We start from the raw sequence: 18,211 nt of genomic DNA on the forward strand, positions 1-18,211 counted from the left end.
TTTTTTGTTTTTTTTTGTACCAAGTCTTTGGAACCTGGTGTGTACTTTACCAGATTTTAAAGTACAGCCTGGTCACATTTCATGTGCTCATTAAGAAAACGTGGCCAGTGGTGCTGTACCAGTGATGGTCTTGACACTCCATTATTGTGACAATGTTTATGTATCTAATATCTGACTTCCCCAGGGCACTGGCCTCATCTCACTAGTCTTGGAAACCAAGAGTTGACTGATAAGTGTCTGCTGATTGAATACACTGTAGCCCCCCTCCCTGGTCTGAGGAGCAGCTTTGTACCTATAGATCCAGATTCTTTGATGGTGGAACACCCAATCTTCATCTCATTCCCTTTGGCTTTGAAGAGAAAGGTCTCATTCTTTTCAGTACATTCTTCCTTGATGATCTTGCTTTCAATTTCTAAAAGAACACAGGGAGAATTTGCCCCAGATCCCCCAGAAAGTGGGTCCTAAATCCTCTTTCTTGTCCCACAAAGTTCTATGTACCTAGTTGCAAAGAATAAAAATGGCCAGCTCATCACAGGGAAGACCATGATCCCCTAGGCGGGTTGATTGGAGGATGATGAAACCAATGAGAAACACAGGTGGAGCTGCAGAGTGAGCGCTCACACCTTAGTCATGCATCAGGGAAAGCTGGTGTTGAGGTCAACAGAGATGGAAGGCAACAGAGCCTTGATCCTCTGGCTGTGCTAAATGGAGACAAATTTTCCAAAGCCAAAGGGGCTTGGTAGGAGCTGGGTGAGTCCGGCAGAGTGCACCAGGGCTCAGAGTCTGCATCCAGCTCTGCCCTGCACCAGCTGAGCAAACAGGACCAATGTCTGAACTTCTCTGAGCCTTGGGTCTCTCCCCCGTGACATGGCACTAATTACAGGGGTCCTCATGAAAACAAAATAGGTGATGGAACCGGAAGTATCCTTTTAAAACATAATAGACATAATGGCATGCCTGTTCTTAAACTTTCCTGTTCCACACCCAACCCAATCTTACTCCAAATAAAATCCTGAGTCCACCCACCTCTCCTCTTCCTTTCTGACCTCTTCTTCTACAGCCTTGATGATTCTCTCCTGCTCTATGGCCACACTGGCCTCCTCTTTGTTCCTTGAACTCACCAAGTATTACTGGACTTTTGCTCTGTCTCCAAATACATCCACGGCTCCATTCCCTTTGGGCCTGCCCCAGCAACACTTGGCCTCCCCACACCATATAAGCTGGCAATGCTCCCCCCGAGCCTGACCCTCTCTAGCTGACTAGCTTATTTTTCTCGACAACACTCTATCTCATATATGAGATCTTTGTTCATGGTGGGGCTCAGATAGTTGTTGAATGAATCAGTGATACACTCCCACACACCCTTAACTCAATGCCAGGCACTCAGCAAATGGAGATGCAGTTACTATCCTGGGACTTGCTTCTCTGTGAGCTCCGAGGTTTGAAACAGTTGGGAAAATGGTATACGAGGAAGCTATGGGGCACAGCATTGCCCACGCCCCACCCTTCAACAGCAGCACCCAGATGCAACCTTGCCTCCTCACCTAAGTGTTCCGTCTGAACAGTCTGAGTCACATTGCCTGAGGGTTTCAGGAAAGCTGCCAGGGTGCTGCTTTTCACACTCTCCAGGAGAACAGTGGCCAGAGCGGATGTCTCTTCTTTGGTGAAGTTGGACCATGTGGAAGTTTGTTCAAGCACAGAGGTAAGGCTCTCAGCCGTGCTCTGCAAGGAAAGGTGTGTTTGTGCACATGCCCTGTCTCCCTCTTCCCTGTGCCCCAGATAACAGCTCTCCTCCTTCCCAGCCTCCCTCTTACCCTCTCTCTCCTCCTCTCTCTCCCTCCTTCTCTCTCTCTCCCTCTCAAATTGGTGTGGCCTTTTAAGTCAGCACCTGGAATAGCACTGCTTACACCTAGCTCTGACTCAACATTTCCCTTCCTGGAATTAATCCTCCAAGAAATGTGTAAAAACTGTGAGGATCTTGTCCAGGGATGTTTGTTTCAGTTGGTTTCTGATAGCAAGAAGTTGGGAAGTCTAAATGTCCAACAGATTGGCTAAAACAATGACTAAATCCGATCACAGGATAGTAGGCAGCTGTTAACAAAACAGTGATCACACACACACATATTAACAAGAAAAAAGGTCAGTGAGCTTTTGCTAAATAAGGCAAAATTCAAAATAACATAGGTATTATCTCATTTCACTTAAAAAACAAGTACTTTCATTAACATTTTTATATATACGATATTAATGTTTCTGGCATAGAGAGATAAAAATCATTAATAGTTTCTTATGAGGCAGGTATTAAGTATCTTATGCATGTTAACCTCATTTTAGAAAGAAATCTATGAAGTAGGGAACTGTTATTTCCATTTTTGGGTGAGGAAACAGAACACATATAGGAGGTGGGAGAAGTAAGATTTGAACCTTTGTCATCACTCAGCAGAGGGTAAATCCCTCTAATAAGTGCTCACTAAATGGCTTCAGTATGAGTGTGTGTGTGTGTGTGTGTGTGTGAGACATGCATTCACAAAATGAAGGGATATGGGTCCACATCCAAATGCTAACATGGATTACGTCAGAGGAATAGAGTTAAGGAAAGAATAGCAATAGCAATATTGACATCAATGTCAATATGATTCCTTTTATTGATTATTGTCAATAAATTGGCTTATACAATGACTTTGACCCCAACAAGAAAATGCATATAAAGGATTCACAACTTAATAAACACAAGGAAGAAAGTAATTGACTCCAGTCATATGGGGAAGGAAATGAACTGAAATCCAACTGGGAATACCAATTTTTATCTATCCAAATTGGATCGAAAAACATGAAATGAATTTCCGTAAAAAACGGATGAGGGTGTAACTTGAGAGATGTTTGTTCTGGAAAAACATGACGTAACCATATCCCAGGAGACCCTGAGGTCCCTCCTCACGACATACAGAAAAGTCTCAGAATCATCCTGGAAAAACATGGTCCTCAATTCTACAGCTGAGGAAATCTCCTTACAACTCTCTTTGAGCTGTGCAATCTATTCTTGGCTGCGAAGTTTATTTCATTTCTTTGGGAAAGTAAGAAATTAGTGGGCAAATGAAAATCCCACAGGGTTATCACTTCTGTGTTAGATCTACAAAGTTTTCTGATCTTCGTCATACTCTGAGAAGGGGGTGTTGAACTCACGATTAACCACGTGAGTTCGCTGCCTAATGCCATTAGATGTGGGATGAATGTATGTTTCGTATGAACAATTTCAGAGAATGCAGCTATTGATAATAGTAGTGAACATTTAAAAATATGAATTATTATGTTTATACATTTGATTGATTGGATTTATAAACCCCTTGAGGGCATAGTGACTTCGGGTTTTGGGTCTGTAAATCTTCCAGAATAGGTATTTTAAATTGGGGGAAATAAGAATATTGATAAACACAGTATAAAATGAGAGAATTTAAATGTGGTCAAAGGTTTGTCGCTTACGGAATTTCAGTCTGAGAAAACTTATGAATGCAATGCACACTTAATGGACAACTATATTATACCCAATAAATTAATTTTAAATCAATCAAATGACAAAGGAAAGTATTATTCTTACTTTTGTACAAAAGTAACCAAAGTTTTAAATAAAATAACAGTCATAAGTGTGATGTAAAGTCTTAAGAAAAACCAGGTTTTAAAATCTACCATTGCAAGACGGTGCCCATTTCTCCAGATCCTACACTGTTGGTGGGAATGTGAACTGGTGCAGCCCCTCTGGAAAACAATGTGGAGGTTTCTCAAAAAATTAACAATAGAACCCCCCTATGACCCAGCAATAGCACTGCTAGGAATTTACCCAAGGGATACAGGAGTGCTGATGCATAGGGACAGGTACCCCACTGTTCATAGCAGCACTCTCAACAATAGCCAAAACATGGAAAGAGCCTAAGTGTCCATCAACGGACGAAAGGATCAAGAAGATGTGGTTTATCTATACAATGGAATACTACATGACAATGAGAAATAATGAAACCTGGCCATATGTAGCTACATGGATGGAACTTGAGGGTGTTATGTTGAGTGAAGTGTCAAGCAGAGAAGGACAGCTACCATATGTTTGTACGTATTGGAGGATTAGGAGGAAATTAATGGAACACAGTGGGGGAAAAGAAGGGGGGAAATGGGGGGGAGAGGGAGGAAGGGAAACCATGAGAGACTCTTGAATGTTGGGAACAAACTGAGGACTGATGGGTATGGGAGGGAGGGGAAGGGGGTGATGGGCATGGAGGAGGGCACTTGTGGGGAAGAGCACTGGTTGTTATATGGAAACCAACTTGACAATAAACTTTTTTTTTTTAAATCTACCATTGCAAGGACCAAGTAACTCCACCTCTAAGTATTTACCCCAAAGAAATGAAAAATCATGGGTACAAACATACACACAGACACAAACTGTACATGAATGTTTATAGCAGAAGACACAAGAATTGAAACTATAGATCACAACCTTGATGAATCTCAGAGGCATTACACTGAGTGAAGGAAGCCACAGCCTGTTGTGATTCCATTTATATAACATTCTTGCAGAGACAAAACTCCAATGACAGAGAAGAGACAGGCATATACAGGGGCTGGTGGTGGAGAGAACATCTAACAATGCAGGGGACCACACAGGACTGTTAGGGGTGGAAAAGGAACTATTCTACATTCTGATTGTGGTGGTAGGACACAAATCTACTCAGCTGATAAAACTAAAAAACTGGGTGCACCTAGGTGGCTCAGTTGGTTCAGCATCCAAGTCAGGGTTGTGGGATTAAGCCCTGCATCAGGCTCTGCACTAAGTGTGGAGCCTGCCTGGGATTCTCTCTCTCTCATTCTCTCTCTGCCCCTCACCGCACCAAAAACAAAACAAAACAAAAAAAAAAAACCACACACAAAAAACCCCCCCTCACTAGGCAGAGAAGGGAATGTTACTGTATGTTAAATTTTAAGGTTCTGTAATGTTGACTCCCCCCATCAGTTATAAAGAGGACTCTCTACACCCAAAGTGTCCCCACAAGATGTTTGAAGCTGAAAACACAACAATTATGAAGACTTTGCTGTTACCTTCAGAGAAACCTCAGTGGTCTTGTTTTCACAGGCATCGTCCAGAACCCTGAAGGTGGCATTCATCAGTGCGCAGAAGGAGCCCTGTACCCCAGAGAAGCACACGTGTGAGCGTCCATCGATCCATCCCTCAGTGTGTGAAGTACGGATTGGCCACCCAGCCCACCAAGTGGGTGGTCTTAAACTCCTAGGGGGTCAGAAGGCTTAGAACTCTCAGGAAAATAGAAACTCACCTTTTAAGCAGAATTGGAACCACAGTACCTTCTTCTTCCGTGAATAAAAGGAACAAACGCAAAGAAACAGCAAAACTACTTTGTGGGGTCAAAGATGGGGGAAATGTGTGAGAAAAACCCATTGGTCTGAAAGGAATATGATTCAGCCACAAAAGGTAGTGAAGCACTGGCATCTGCTACAATGTGGATGAACCTTGAAAACACTGTGCTAGGCGAAGTGAAGCCGCAGGCAAAACCCCACAAACTGTATGATAACATTTATGTAAAATATCCAGAATACACAAAAGGATGGACTCAAAGGGCAGATTAGTGTTTACGAAGAGCTGGGCCCCAGGGGAGATGGAGACCAGTGGTGTTAGGGATAGGGCTTGTTTTCAGGGGATAAAACATTTGAGAGATAGAAGTGGTTGCACACCATGTGAGGATACTGCATGTCACTGACTTGTAACTTAAAAGTGATTGGAATGGTCAATTTTTAGGTGTGTTTCACCTAAATTTCTAAATCACCTAAAGTTTTCCAGAAAACATTGGTCCAAAGTGCATGGGAATTTAGGGGCACCTGGGTGGCTCAGTTGGTTAAGTGTCCGACTTCAGCTCAGGTCATGATCTTGCAGTTCATAGGTTCGAGCCTCATGTCGGGCTCTGTGCTGACAAATTGGAGCCTGGAGCCTGCTTTGGATTGTGTGTCTCCCTCTCTTTCTCCTCCTCACCTGCTTGTGCATCTCTCTCTCTCTCGAAAATAAATAAACGTTAAAAACTTTTTAGCAGTGCATGGGAATTTTAAAGTTAATTTAAGCACATATTGAAAAATCATGACATCAATTCCTGAAGATGCTCATGGAGTCTTTAGCCATTGGAACAACTTCGGTAGAGAATCAGGATGTCCAAATGCCTTTGTTCCTGGCCCAGGGGCTGTGCATCACCCCTCCCATATCACACAGACACAGCACCAGTACCTTCACTGGTAACGAGATTCCATCATCCCCTCTTCAATTGGGAAAAGAATTCCCAAGTTTTGGATACACAAAACTTAGTCCTCCCTTCTAAGCTTTTCTTGAAGCTAGGTGTAAGCAGGAGTGATACTGTGTTATACTCTTAAAGAGAAGAACTATGCCTCTCACTTCACCTTCCCCCTCTGCCCACCAGCTGGAATGCAGACATGATGGCAAGGGCTGGAACAGCCACCTTGGCCCACAATGCGGGAGGGCTGGTGTTGCTGCTGGCAGAGCATTCGTGGAACCATCGTATCAACTCTCCACAGTGGACACCCTGATTGCTACAGAGGGAGAAATTAACTGCTATACAACTTAGGCCACTGTTATTTTGGCCTTTGTCATAGCTGCAACACAACATCCTACTTGAGTGGCTTCGAGGCTAGAAGGTCTTCTAGGAACCTCAAGAGCCAGGAACCTTCAAAAATACTTACATATTCAGACTTCCCTCCTGCTCCCACTTGGCACTGCTGGACCCCCTCGTTGTTGGCTATCACATCCTCCTTACACTTGAAGGGAATCCCTAGGAAGGAAATAAAAGCTACAAGTAAAAGCTCAGCCACACCAAGCTATGATTGAAAGACAAGTCTGATCTCGTTCTCCCCTGCCTGAAATCTATCCATCACCATATAACATGACAGTGGAAATCAGCAAACCACAGCCACACAGAGAAACACCAGGGACTCTGAGAAGCAGGATGCTGAGTGAAAAGAGCAAGTCAGAAAAGACTACACAGAGCAGGATGCCATTTTTATAGAGCTCTAAAGCAAAAAACAAAAACAAAAATAAAAAACAACCCCCCCAAAAAAATAAAAACAAGCAAGTAAAACAAAGCTAAATATTTTTTAGGGATACATACGTGGAAGTAATTTTTTTAAGTGGGGGAATTATAAATACAAATTTCCAAGTAGTCCTCTCTGGGGAGGAGTAGGGAAGTTGAAATAGGGAAAGAACATGCAGGAAACACATGAAATTGATGATATTCTACTTCTCATGTTGACATACTCGTTTTGTTATTATACTGCATTGTCTGCATATAAACTACCTCTAATTTTAATGTATCAAGTAATCCACAATTTAAAAAAAAATGAAGCTGCTCACAGTTTCCCATTGTTCTCAGCACGACCTGGACCACTGAGATCCCCACTCATCATGTGGATAAATCCTACACTTCCTTCCAGCTTCAGCTTAACTGCCACTTGCCCGGAGCACATTAAATATCTCCTCACTCATGCATCCAAAGTGCACGATGACTGTTCAACTGTCACACTCACTGTGGTTAATTACGTGTGTGCTCTCTACTCCCTTGTCTACACTATAAACTGCATGAAGGGAAATATCTCCATCACATCCAAGATTGAATTCTCAGTACCTAGTGCAGGGGACTGTTTGACGAATTAATAGATCCCCCCCAAAGTAATTTATCGAATGAGTGAATTAATCGGTGAGTGAATGCATAAATTAGAAAAGAGAGGATTGAGGATAAAGTAAAGTAAGAGGAGGATCCCAGGTTGGGTAGATGGAGGAGTTTACAACCAAACCAAGACACAGATTCCATTGCCATGAGGCACAACGAGATAATTACTTTTGCAGTTGAAGTTCAAGGAGCCTTCTGGATCGGGACGAAAGCCGTCAATGCAGCTACAGCTGTAGGAGCCCGGGGCATTGGTGCAGATGGAATTGGGGCCACAAGGTGACGGATCGTGGGAGCACTCATCAGTATCTGCAAAGAACTTGAGGCGATCAGACAACCCAGAAGAACCAGGAGATCCTTCTTTCCAGGGATAGTCAGCCACCCCTCTTCTCACCTCTGCATTCCACATCTTGGCCTGTGAAGTTCAGCTGTCCATTGCTTGGTGCAAAGCCAGGAGAGCAGGTGCAGAAGTAGCTCCCAGGGGTGTTGGTACATGTCGCGTTGGAAAGACACATGTGAAGGCACTCATCAATATCTATAGGGTTGAGAATGGGCATGAGGCAGAGCTGGCTAGAAATCCTGCAAAAGCTATGCTTCCAAAGCATAGAGTTGTCACCAAAAGAACAACAACAACAAAAAGATGGCCCAACTGGGAAAACATTTTCCAGAATCTTCTGCATCTAGGTTTGGGACATGGGACTAGTTTTCACTTATGGAATGCGAGCACATCTATTTGTCACTTCTGGGCCAAGGTGGGTGTGCCTTCTCTCTCCTTCCCTATCACTGAGTGAACCAGGGAGTCCAAAGCCATAAGGTATATAAGAACCTACAGATATAAGGAAATGGATTCCTATATAACGTGTGTAGAAAAGCTGCCACTGCTCAGGCATATCTAATTTTGTATTGTTATGAAAGTAAGAAATTGCTATTATGTTTAGCTAGTGGTTCTCAGCTGAGGGCAGTTTGCACCCCGACCCCATTCAGGAAACATGGGGCAACATCTGGAAACATCTTGGGGTGCCCTGACTGGGCTGGGGGTGTACTACTATGATCTAGTGGGTAGAAGCTAAAGATATTCTCCTCTTGGTGTTACAGAAAACATCTCGAACCAAGGAGTGGGCTTCTTATTCAACAGCGAGCTCCCCACCTGCAGACACACTTAAGCATCAACTACGTGAACTCTTGTCAGAAATGACACAAATGCTGGAGCTCCTGGGAGGCTCAGTTGGTTAAGCATTGGACTTTTGATTTCAGCTCAGGTCATGATCTCACAGTTCTTAAGTTAGAGCCCGGCATCAGGCTCTACCAAGGCGGAACCTGCTTGGGACTCTCTCTCTCCCTCTTTCTCTACCCTTCCCCCGCTCATTCTCTCTCTCTCTCTCTCTCTTTTTCCCTTTCTAGAATATAAATAAATAAACTTTAAATGAATAAATGAATAAATAAATAAGCAAATAAGTAATTTTTTAAAATCACATAAATGGAATTTATATTTTGCAAATAGAACTGGACTAGTTGCGTGGTTTTCAAAATGTTTTGGCCATAGAAAGCTTTCACTTCATGCAAAGTGAAACCCATTTAGTAGGTAAAACAAATAAGAAAGATGATAATCTGGGGCACCTGGGTGGCTCAGTCGGTTGACGTCCGACTTCGGCTCAGGTCATGATCTCATGTTCATGGGTTCGAGCCCCGCGTCGGGCTCTGTGCTGACGGCTCAGAGCCTGGAGCCTGTTTCAGATTCTGTGTCTCCCTCTCTGTCTCACACTCCCCTGTTCATGCTGTCTCTATCTCTCTCTCAAAAATAAATAAAACATTAAAAATAAAAGAGAGAGATGATCATCTGACTCATACAGGGGCTCTGAAAAGATTCTTAAGAACCGAGAGCACTGTATTAATCTGTTTCTAAAGTCCTTTCCAATTCGCCACACTATTGTTCTGCCTCTAGCAATGTCAGTAGCTGGTGAAGGTCAAGGTGAAAAGACATATAACACTTTAATGAAAACAAGCACGCATTTCCCCTGAGGGTTGAAGAACATAAGATGTGCTCTGCAGTGCGTCAGATCCTCCGAAGACGGCCGCCATCAATTCGTTCATTTCCTGTGTGTACTTGTTGCTGACCTTGTGATCTGAGGAGTTAGTTTCCCCTTCCTTTGCCTGCAGGCTGGCCCCATGACTGTGACCAGGAGAATGCGGCAGAAGGAATGTTCTGGCACTTAAGCCCAGGCCTTACAAGGACTCACAGTTTCTGCTTTCTTCCTCTTGCAGCTTCCCTTACTGCAAACCAGCTGCCATGTTTCCAGGAAGCCCAAGCGACCATGAGGAAGGCCCCATACGGAAACCGAGGGGCCCAGCTGAGCTCCCACCCAGAGACCAGCACCAACTACAAGGCATGTAAGTGAGGCCATTTTGGGCCTTGTGCCTTCTTAGTGCCCCCCCCCCCCAAAAAAAAAAAAAAAACAGTCACCCACAGAATTCTGAGCAAGCAGTAAGTGTTGTTTGTAAGTCACTCTGCTCAGGATATGTTGACATCCATTAAAAGCCCTCAGTATGTCTGGGAGCATTACCTGTACATCTGAAATCCTCTGGTTTCTCAGGGGTCCAGACAACAGGTGAAAAGAACCCAGGCAGGCAGGAGCAATGGAATTCTCCTGGGGTGTTGGTACAGATGGAGTTGATGCCACAAAGAGTGGAGTTCCTGGCACATTCGTCCACATCTAAGCAGAAAACGACGCTTGTCAACAGGATAAAGGACATGGAGGCCATGGCGGTGCACTGCCCCATCCTGTCCGAAGCCTGCGGTTTCCCTGCTCTGCACGTGCCCTCATAAACACTGCTGACGGGAGGTGCAAAGAGCTATGACTGTGACCCACACAAATCTTGTGATGAGGCTCTCCACAACTTGGGATAAAATCCAAACTCCTCACTAGAACCCAGGAGACTCTGAGAGTCTGGACCCACCTGAGCTCACCTGTCTCTTCTTTCCTTTTGAATCCCTTAGTGATCCCTGATCCAGATTCACTGATTGCCTGTGGGTCCATGAAGGCTCATTGTCTGCTCCCTCAGCCTTGAACTCACTAGCTCCCTCATTCCTTGATAAATCTCTATTCCTCTCCCTAAAATACTATGTTATCAATAATTATAACAACCGTGAGGCATCCAGGTGTAAGGGTCTAGAGCATGGACAGCCTGGGCTCAAAGCTTGGCTCTGTCTTTATTGGGTGTGAGTTACTGGGAGCTGTGGGCTGAATCATGTCCTCCCATATTTATATGTTAAAGCCCTATCATTCAATGAGACGGTATCTGGACAAGTGGTCTTGTCAAGATGATTAGGGTGATGAGGTCTTAAGATGGGATTATTGCCAAGGGGAGTGCCTGGATGGCTCAGTCAGTTGAACGAATGTCTTGGTTTCAGCTCAGGTCGTGATCTCAAGGTTTGTGAGTTCAAGCCCAGTATTGGGCTCTGTGCTGATAGTGTGGACCCTGTTTAGGTATCTCTCTCTCTCCCTCTGTCTTCCTCTCTCTCTGGTCCTTTGGAGCTCTCACCCTCTCTCCAAAATAAATAAATAAACATTTTTTAAAAAATGGGATTAGTGCCCATAAAACAAGAGGAAGAGACAGCAGAGCTCACTGTCCGTGAGAATCCAGAATGAAGGCAGTCATCTGGAAGCTGGGAGGACAGCCCTCTCCAGAACCCAGCTGTGCTCTCAGCTTCCAGCCTCCACAAGGAGAGAAAATAGGTCTCAATGTTGAAACCACCCTGTCTGCAGTGTTTTGTTCTGGTGGCCCTGAGCTGACAATGAACAAGGATAGTTCATCTCTGTGTGTCTCGGTGCCGTCCTATGTCAGGTAGGGATAAGAATAGTACTCGCCACATAGGTTTGTTTGGAGCATTAAATAAGATGTCATCTGTGAAGGACTCAGAACAGAGCACGGAGAGTAAGAAGTATGAGGTAAGTATTTGTTAACTCAAAATTAACTGCTAACATATTGGGTATTTTTGTGACAGGTGCTGAGGAAGATCACTCAAGCAATGCTCATGGCAGCCCTGTGAGGTGCACACCAACATTACTCTCATTTTTCTGATAAGGGAACTGAGGCGTCACAACTGTGCACAGTCACATAGCCTGTGAAAGGCACACTAGGATTTAAAACCAGGCTCCCTCTGGTTCTGGACTTTTAGATAACAAGCTCCCAGACTTTCTTGAGTCAGAGTCTGGGAATTTGGGCTTAAGTCAATGCTGGCCAGTTCAGATCCTGACTCCTCAACTTCCTATCTATTTGACCTTGGAAGGGTTGTTCCTCCACAATGGAGGCCCAGGATCCTCATCTGTAAAATGGGCATAAAATACTGCTAATACCATCAGATTGTTGGGAAGACACTGAGCACACATATGGCAGAACTCATCTCCAAAGGCAAGGGAATCAAGAGCAAAAATGAACTATTGGGACCTTATCAAGATCAAAAGCTTCTGCACGACAAAGGAAAGAATCAACAAAACTAACAGGCAACCGACAGAATGGGAAAAGAGAGCTGCAAATGACATATCAGATAAAGGGCTAGTATTCAAAATCCATAAGGAACTCACCAAACTTCACACCCGAAAAGCAAACAATCCAGTGAAGAAATGGGCAGAAAACATGAACCAATACTTCTCAAAACAGGACATCCACATGACCAACAGACATATGAAATAATGCTCAGCATCCCTCCTCATCAGGGAAATACAAATCAAAACGACACTGAGATACCACCTCGTGTCGGTCAGAGTGACCAAAATGAACTAATCAGGAGACTATATACGCTGGCGAATATGTGGAGAAATGTGCACCCACTTGCATTGTTGGTGGGAATGTAAACTGATGTAGCTGCTCTGGAAAACAGTGTGGAGGTTCCTTCAAAAATTAACAGAACTCCCCTATGACCCAGCAATAGCACTGCTGGTAACTTATCAAAGGGACACAGGAGTGCTGATGCATAGGGGCACATGTACCCCACTGTGCATAGCAGCACTTTCAACAATAGCCAAATCATGGAAAGAGCCTAAATGTCCATCAACTGATAGATGAATCAAGAAGATGTGGTTAGTATACACAATGGAATACTGCATGGCAATGAGAAAGAATGAAATCTGGCCATGTGTAGCAACGTGGATGGAACTCGAGGGTACTATGCTACGTGAAATAAGTCAGGCAGAGAAAGACAGATACCATGTGTTTTCACTCATATGTGGAACAGGAGAAACTTAACAAAGGACCATGGTGGAGGGGAGGTGAAAAAATAGCTAAGGAGGGAGGGAGGCAAACCATAAGAGAGTCTTAAATACTGAGAACAATCTGAGGGTTGATGGGCGTGGGGGAGAGGGGAAAATGGGTGATGGGCATGGAAGAGGGCACTTGTTGGGATGAGCACTGGGTGTTATATGGAACCCAACTTAACAATAAACTATAATTTTAAAAAAGAAAGTTTAAGGGGCACTCTTTGAGTGGAGACAAAACAAAACAAAACAAAAAAGACCAAAAGCAACAAAAATTGGAAAAGGAATATTACCAGAAACACCAACTCTACAGGCAACACAATGGCACTCAATTCCTATATTTCAATAATCACTCTCAATGTAAATGGACTAAATGCTCTAATCAAAAGACATAGAGTGGGGTGCCTGGGTGGCTCAGTCGGTTGAGCATCCGACTTCAGCTCAGGTTATGATCTCACGGTTCGTGGGTTCAAGCCCTGCATCGGGCTCTGTGCTGAACATATGCTCAGAGCCTACAGCCTGCTTTAGATTCTATGTCTCCTTCTCTCTCTGCCCCTCCTCCGCTTGTGCTCTGTCTCACTCTGTGTCTCAAAAATAAATAAATTTTTTAAAAAAAGACATAGAGATTCAGAACTGGTTAAAAAAACAAAGACAACCAAGATTCACCTATATGCTGCCTACAAGAGATTCATTTAGACCCAAGGGCACCTGCAGATTGAAAGTGAGGGGATGGAGAACCATCTATGATGCCAATGGATATCAAAAGAAAGCTGGAGTAGCAATGCTTACATCAGACAAACTAGATTTTAAAACAAAGACTGTAACAAGAGATGAAGAACATTATGTCATAATGAAGTGATCTATCCACCAATAAGATCTAACAATTGTAAATAGTTATGCCCCCAACTTGAAAGGAGCCAGACACATAAATGAATTAATCACAAACAGAAAGAAACTCATTGATAATAATACCATAATAGTAGAGGACTTTAACACTCCACTTATGACAATGGACGGATCATGTGGGCAGAAAATTAACAAGGAAACAAGGGCTTTGAATGACACACTGGACCGGATGGTCTTAACAGACATATTTAGAACATTTTATCATGAGCAATAGAATATACATTCTTCTCAAGTGCATATGGAACATTCTCACATAATGGGTCACAAATGAGCCGTCTACAAGTATGAAAAGATTGAAATCATATCATGTGTATTTTCAGACCACAATGCTATGAAACCTGAAATTAACCATTTAAAAAATTTGGAAAGACAAATACTTGGAGCTGAAAGACTGTCTTATTAAAGAATGCATAGGTTAACCAAGAAATTAAAGAGGAAATTTAAAAGTATATGGAAACCAATGAAAATGAAAAGACAACAGTCCAAAACTTCTGGGATGCAGTAAAGATGGTCATAAGAGGGAAGTATATAGGAAACCAGGTCTTCCTAAAGAAGGAGGAAAGGTCTCAAATATACAACGTAATCTCACACCTAAGGGAGTTGGAAAAAAGAACAGCAAATAAAGCCCAAAACCAGCACAAGAAGGAAAATAATAAAGATTAGAGCAGAAATCAATTATCTTGAAATTAAAAAAACCCAGTAGAACAGATCAATAAAACTAGGAGCTGGCTCTTTGAAAGAATTAACAAAATTGATAAACCCCAGCCAGATTGGTCAAAAAGAAAAAGGAAAAGACCCAAATAAATAAAATCACAAATGAAAGAGGAGAGGTCATAACCAACACGGCAGACATACAAACATTAATAAGAGAATATTATGAGGAATTATATGTCAACAAATTCGACACCTGGAAGAAATGGATCAATTCCTAGAAACATATAAAATACGAAAACTGAAACAGGAAGAAATAGAAAATTTGAACAGACCCATAATCAGTAAAGAAACTAAATCGGTAATCAAAAATCTCCACATCAACAAGAGTACAGGGCTAGATGGCTTCCCAGGGGTAATTCTACCAAACATTTGAAGAAGAGTTAAATCTATTCTTTTGAAGCTATTAGAAAAAATAGAAGTGGAAGGAAACTTCTTTTTTTTTTTTTAATAGTTTATTGTCAAATTAGTTTCCACATAACACTCAGNCACTAGAATAAACTATTCTAAAATTTGTATAGAACCAGAAAAGACCCTGAATAGCCTAAGTAATGTGGAAAAAGAAAATCAAAGCTGGAAGGCATCATAGCTCTAGACTTCAAGCTGTATAATAAAGAAGGGGGGAAATAGTGGGGGGAGAGGGAGGGAGGCAAACCATGAGAGATTCTTGAATGTTGAGAACAAACTGAGGACTGATGGGTGNTATGGGACACTTTTTTACACCATACACAAAAATAAATTCAAAATGGATGAAAAACCTAAATGTGAGACAAGAATCCATAAAAATCCTAGAGGAGAAAACAGGCAGCAACCTCTTTGACCCTGGCCACAGAAACTTCTTACTAGATACGTCTCTGAGGTAAAATGAACTATTGGGACCTCATCAAGAAAAAAAGCTACTAATCTTTTGTACTTTGATTATTCATCCTTCCTTCCTTCCACTCAATCACTAATCTCTTTGCTATTTCATAGTTTTGCCTTTTCTAGATTATCATATAGTAAGAATCATAGAGTATGTAGCCATTTCAGTTTATTTATTCCTACTGAAAGACATCTTGTTTCCTTCCAATTTTTGGCAATTAAGAATAAAGCTGCTAAAACATCAAAAAAAAAAAAAAAGCTACTGCATAGTGAAGGAAACAGTCAACAAAATTAAAAGGCAACTAATGGAATGGGACAAGATATTTTCAAATGACATATCGGATATAAAGTTAGTTTGAAAAATCTATAAGGAACTTACCAAACTCAACACTCAAAAAACAAGTAATCCAGTGAAGAAATGGGCAGAAGACATGAATAGACACCTTTCCAAAGAAGACATCCAGATGGCCAACAGACACAGGAAAAGATGGTCAACATCATTCACTCATCAATCACTCATCATCAGGGAAATACGAATCTCAACCACAATGTGACACCACATCACACCTGTCAGAATGGCTAAAATTAACAACTCAGGAAACAATGGACATTGGCAAGGATGCAAAGGGTATACTTTGGCACTGTTACTGGGAATGCAAACTAGCACAGACACTCTCGAAACACTATGGAACTGTCTAAAAGAATTAAAATTGGATTTACCCTATTACCCAACAATTGGACTACTAGGTATTATCCAAAGAATACAAAAATGCTGATTGAAACAGGCACATGCACCCCAATGTTTATAACAGCGCTATAGCCAAATTATGGAAAGAGCCCAAATGTTCATCAACTGATGAATGGATAAAGAAGATGTGGTATATATATATATATATATACACACAACGGAATACTACTCGGTGATCAAAAAGAATGAAGTCTTGCCATTGGCAACAATGTGAATGGAACTGGAGGGTATTATGCTAAGTGAAATCAGTCAGTCAGAGAAAGACAAATAAATTATTTCACTCATGTGGAATTTAAGAAAACAGATGATCATAGGGAAGGGAAGGGGGAAAAAAGATAAAAACAGAGAGGGATGCAAACCACAAGAGACTTATCTACAGCGAACAAAGTGAGGGCTGCTGGAGGGGAGGTGGGTGGGAGATGGGCTATATGGGTGATAAGCATTAAGGAGGGCACTTGTGATGAGCACTAGGTGTTGTATGTAAGCAACAAATCACTAAATTCTACTCCTGAAGCCAAGGCTACACTGTATGTTAACCATTTAAATTTAAATACATTTTAAGAATAAAAAATAGTCTCTCTCTCTCTTTCCTTCCCCCTTCTCTGCTCATGTGCTCTAGAAGGAAGGAAGGAAGGAAGGAAGGAAGGAAGGAAGGAAGAAAAAGGAACCTTTCCTCCACCTAAGGAGCTCCACTTCAGCTCAGCTGAAACTGCATGGAACAGAGACAAGCTACACCCACCAAACTCAAACAAATGGCAGATACATTCATGAAAAAAATAAAGGATTGCCAGTGATATGGTGTACTAGGTATGCAGGTGGTTGGCTACTCAGGAGCAGATTTTTTTTTTTAAAGACCTTACAAAACCACATAGAACAATTTATTCGTTGAGCAATTTATTCTTGAGGGTTCCCTGGATATTACAACAATAGAAATGAATAATCTTATTCAGAGCCCAGCAAACTACAGCTCATGGGTCAAATCCAGTCCACCACTTGTTCGTATAAATAAAGTTTTATTGCAACAAACCCACATCCATCCATTTGGNAGGGGAGGTGGGTGGGAGATGGGCTATATGGGTGATAAGCATTAAGGAGGGCACTTGTGATGAGCACTAGGTGTTGTATGTAAGCAACAAATCACTAAATTCTACTCCTGAAGCCAAGGCTACACTGTATGTTAACCATTTAAATTTAAATACATTTTAAGAATAAAAAATAGTCTCTCTCTCTCTTTCCTTCCCCCTTCTCTGCTCATGTGCTCTAGAAGGAAGGAAGGAAGGAAGGAAGGAAGGAAGGAAGGAAGAAAAAGGAACCTTTCCTCCACCTAAGGAGCTCCACTTCAGCTCAGCTGAAACTGCATGGAACAGAGACAAGCTACACCCACCAAACTCAAACAAATGGCAGATACATTCATGAAAAAAATAAAGGATTGCCAGTGATATGGTGTACTAGGTATGCAGGTGGTTGGCTACTCAGGAGCAGATTTTTTTTTTTAAAGACCTTACAAAACCACATAGAACAATTTATTCGTTGAGCAATTTATTCTTGAGGGTTCCCTGGATATTACAACAATAGAAATGAATAATCTTATTCAGAGCCCAGCAAACTACAGCTCATGGGTCAAATCCAGTCCACCACTTGTTCGTATAAATAAAGTTTTATTGCAACAAACCCACATCCATCCATTTGGGTATCCTCTATGGCTGCTTTTGCACTACGACTGGAGTATTAAGTAGTCATGGCAGAGATCACACAACTTGCAACCTGCAAAATGTTTACTATTTGGCCTTTTGCATAAAAAAGTTCAAAGATCCCTGATCTTATGTGGAGACACTATCAGATCTTGACTGTGAAGGAGAGATTTGGGATATAAATATAAGAAATATAGACAAAGAGTGTCACTCAATCAGGGGATTAGTGTCACTGTATATTACCTGTGTGAATAGCAGCTCTGATAGAATACATGTGCCAAGAATACTACGGACTTTATTGTACATAATATTCACAAC

General features: G+C 42.1%; 1 protein-coding gene across 1 annotated transcript in view; it reads right to left on the bottom strand.

The window, feature by feature from the left end:
- LOC144241418 (adhesion G protein-coupled receptor E1-like) overlaps positions 1 to 18,211 on the bottom strand; it is a 65,468-nt gene that overhangs the window by 23,552 nt on the left and 23,705 nt on the right. The window contains exons 8-14 of the mRNA XM_077776012.1: positions 10,286 to 10,435; positions 8,119 to 8,259; positions 7,896 to 8,033; positions 6,745 to 6,833; positions 5,086 to 5,169; positions 1,545 to 1,722; positions 293 to 412 (exon numbers count right to left, since the gene is read on the bottom strand). Of these exons, the coding sequence (XP_077632138.1) occupies positions 293 to 412; positions 1,545 to 1,722; positions 5,086 to 5,169; positions 6,745 to 6,833; positions 7,896 to 8,033; positions 8,119 to 8,259; positions 10,286 to 10,435 (900 nt within the window). The remainder of the gene's footprint in view (positions 1 to 292; positions 413 to 1,544; positions 1,723 to 5,085; positions 5,170 to 6,744; positions 6,834 to 7,895; positions 8,034 to 8,118; positions 8,260 to 10,285; positions 10,436 to 18,211) is intronic.

This window comes from Crocuta crocuta, unplaced genomic scaffold (assembly GCF_008692635.1).
Source record: "Crocuta crocuta isolate KB4526 unplaced genomic scaffold, BGI_CrCroc_1.0 scaffold110, whole genome shotgun sequence".
Lineage (NCBI taxonomy): Eukaryota > Metazoa > Chordata > Mammalia > Carnivora > Hyaenidae > Crocuta > Crocuta crocuta.